This window comes from Chondrus crispus, genomic scaffold, assembly GCF_000350225.1.
Source record: "Chondrus crispus Stackhouse genomic scaffold, scaffold_23, whole genome shotgun sequence".
NCBI classification, from domain to species: Eukaryota; Rhodophyta; class Florideophyceae; order Gigartinales; family Gigartinaceae; genus Chondrus; species Chondrus crispus.
The window spans coordinates 363490-365972 of NW_005179131.1; the positions used below are offsets into that span (position 1 = coordinate 363490).

Below are 2483 nucleotides of genomic sequence, written 5' to 3' on the forward strand. Positions count from 1 at the left end.
GCCCCGGAGAGCGCGCCAGCGCCGACACGGCCGCCAGCGCCGGTGCATGCGTCAGCGCCGGCATAGCCGCCAGCGCCGGCATAGCCGCCAGCGCCGGGGTGTCGACGCGGTAGCTCGCGTAGCCGTAAGCATACCCAGCACCACGCGGGCGCGAAGCAGCAGCGGGCTTCGGCGCGGGCGGCCGGGCGGCCCAGGGCGCGGTCGGGGCGCGCCGCTCGAGAGCGCGCGTCATGCCGTTGAAGTAAGTGCGGGTCTGGAAGGGTGTCTCGGGGCCGGGCGTGAGGGGCTGAGCAGCAGTGACGGCGGGAACGGGGTGGGCCTTGTCTTGCAGCAAGGGTGCGGGGCGATCCACGCGGCGAGCTAAAGCGGGAACGGGGCGCGGCGGCGGGAATAAATGGCGGTGGTAGGTGGCGACCGCTTTGCACAGCGAGGTGGAGGAAGGTGGTATGGAGGACCGCCGCAGGGCGACGGCGAAGGGGTAGAGGGCGGAAAACTCCTCGGCGAAGTAGAGGTTGGTGAGAAGTGGAGGGGGGAGGGAGCGCGAGGGGAGGAGGGAGCGGAAAGTTAGAGTGTTAGCGGAAGGGGTGGGTTTGGAGTGACAGGTGTCCTGCTCTTGCGGATAAGCGGCGTGTGACTTGAGGGTCGTGCGGGTGCAGCCGTTCCGCGGGGCGGGACATGGCCGCGTGGAGTTAGGCAGTTGGGGGTGTGCGGGGGCTGGGAGGGCGTGGGCGGTGTCTCGGAGGAAGTGGGAGAGGTCGAGGACGAGGGAGTTGATGTGGGCACAGAGCGCGGGGGTGGAGAGCGTGTAGACATCTGGTGAGTGGACGTCGACACGCACGGCGGGGGTGACAGCGGCATGTCTGAGGCGGGCGAGCTTGCAGCGCAGCAGGTCACGCTGCAGCAGGCGGCGGGCGCGGGCGAGATGGGCGCGGCGGGCGGCGAACAGCGCGTCCGGATGCTCGCGGGCCGCAGCGAGGAAGACGGAGGGCGGCGGCGCCTCGGGCGGGCGCAGCGCGACCGGACGCAGCGCGGCCATCCATGCTAGCAGCGGCGGGCGGTGGTGCCGAAGGAGGCCAGAGGGCGCGGCGACTCACGCATCCGGAGATGGCGTGAGGTTGGAGTGAGATTGGCGTTGCGGTTTGATCGCGGGTGGCAACTGTGACCTTTGAGAACGAAGCTTAAATACCGCCGCTTTATTAAGGACCGACCTTCGTCAATTCATTTTCTTCAGCCATCCTATTATTACTCTTCGTATCCTACCTGTATCCTGTTATTACTCTTCGTATCCTACCTGTATCCTGTCGCGTATCGTGCCGCATCGCCAGCGGCCGCGCCCTTCCCCCTCGTGCTCCCTGCCGCCCCCTCGCGCACCCGCCGCCCGGCGCCGCAGAGCCGCGGCCACGCGCGCGGCGACCTTTGCGAGAGCACGCGCGCATGCGCGTCCTGTCATCGGCGCCTGCGCGCCGCGCGCCACGGCTGCCATAGCAAAGCGCACCGGCGGCGGCGCCCGTCGTCGCCAACGCGCTTGTATCTTGGGCGGCGCCATGCGCAACGCCCGCGCAAGCCGATAATGCGGCCGGTCGTACAGTGCTTCGCGCGCGAATATACAACGCCTGCACGGCCCGTCTCGGGACAGCCGTGGAAGATTCCGCCGCGCTGGACACGCGGCTCCCACAACTGCCCCCTCTGCTGGCCGTGCATGCCCAGCCACGCCGGCACCGCCTCATCGCCTCTCGCCGCGGTGACTACGCGCACGCCTCAACACGCCGCGACTTGTCCGCCATAACGCCTGTCCGCCAGGAACGCGTGCCGCATGCGCCACACCCGCATTCATCGTGCGCGTCCCCGCTGCCGCCAGCGGCACACCGCAAAACGCGCCCTCCACGTAATACCTTTTAACAATTCGTGTTACCCGCTGTGGCATCCCCCCGCCCCCACCAACCGTCAGACATCCCTTTCCCCCGCCGCTCGAGATGGCCGGAAAATCCTCTCTGCACGCGCAAGCCACGGCTATGTCGTCAGTGCCGTTCAGCGCTGTGGAGGACGCGCGCGCGGCCGGGCTGTACGTGCGCATTGGCCCTGAGAAGCTGGCCTCGCTTTCGGCCGCGTTCTACGAGCGGGTGTACTCGGACGAGCCGTGGTTCCGCGCGCTTTTCGCCAGCACCTCGCGCGCTGCCGCAACGCGCAATCAGGTCGAGTTCCACGCGCAAGAGTTCGGCGGCCCGAGGTTGTACGAGGAGCGCAAGGGCCCCACTATGCTCCTCGGGAGGCACGGGCCGTATGCTATTGGAAAGAGAGAGGCGGAGAGATGGCTGGCTCTAATGGAAGCCGCCATTGACGATGTCGCCATTGTAGGTGAGGAGGCGGCGTTGCTTAGGGGCTATTTTAGACATATGGCTTGGTATATCGTATATGGGAGGGAGCTGGTTAATCCGGCTCGCACCGTCGGGTATTATGGAAAACATCAGGAGGGAGAGGTATGA

The 2483-nt window shown here is 67.2% G+C and overlaps 1 protein-coding gene across 1 annotated transcript; it reads left to right on the top strand.

The window, feature by feature from the left end:
• The first annotated feature begins 1973 nt into the window (after nucleotides 1-1973).
• CHC_T00010266001 (2-on-2 hemoglobin) lies at nucleotides 1974-2483 on the top strand. Its single transcript, XM_005716221.1, has one exon. It carries the CDS (start codon nucleotides 1974-1976, stop codon nucleotides 2481-2483), a length of 510 nt encoding a protein of 169 aa, XP_005716278.1.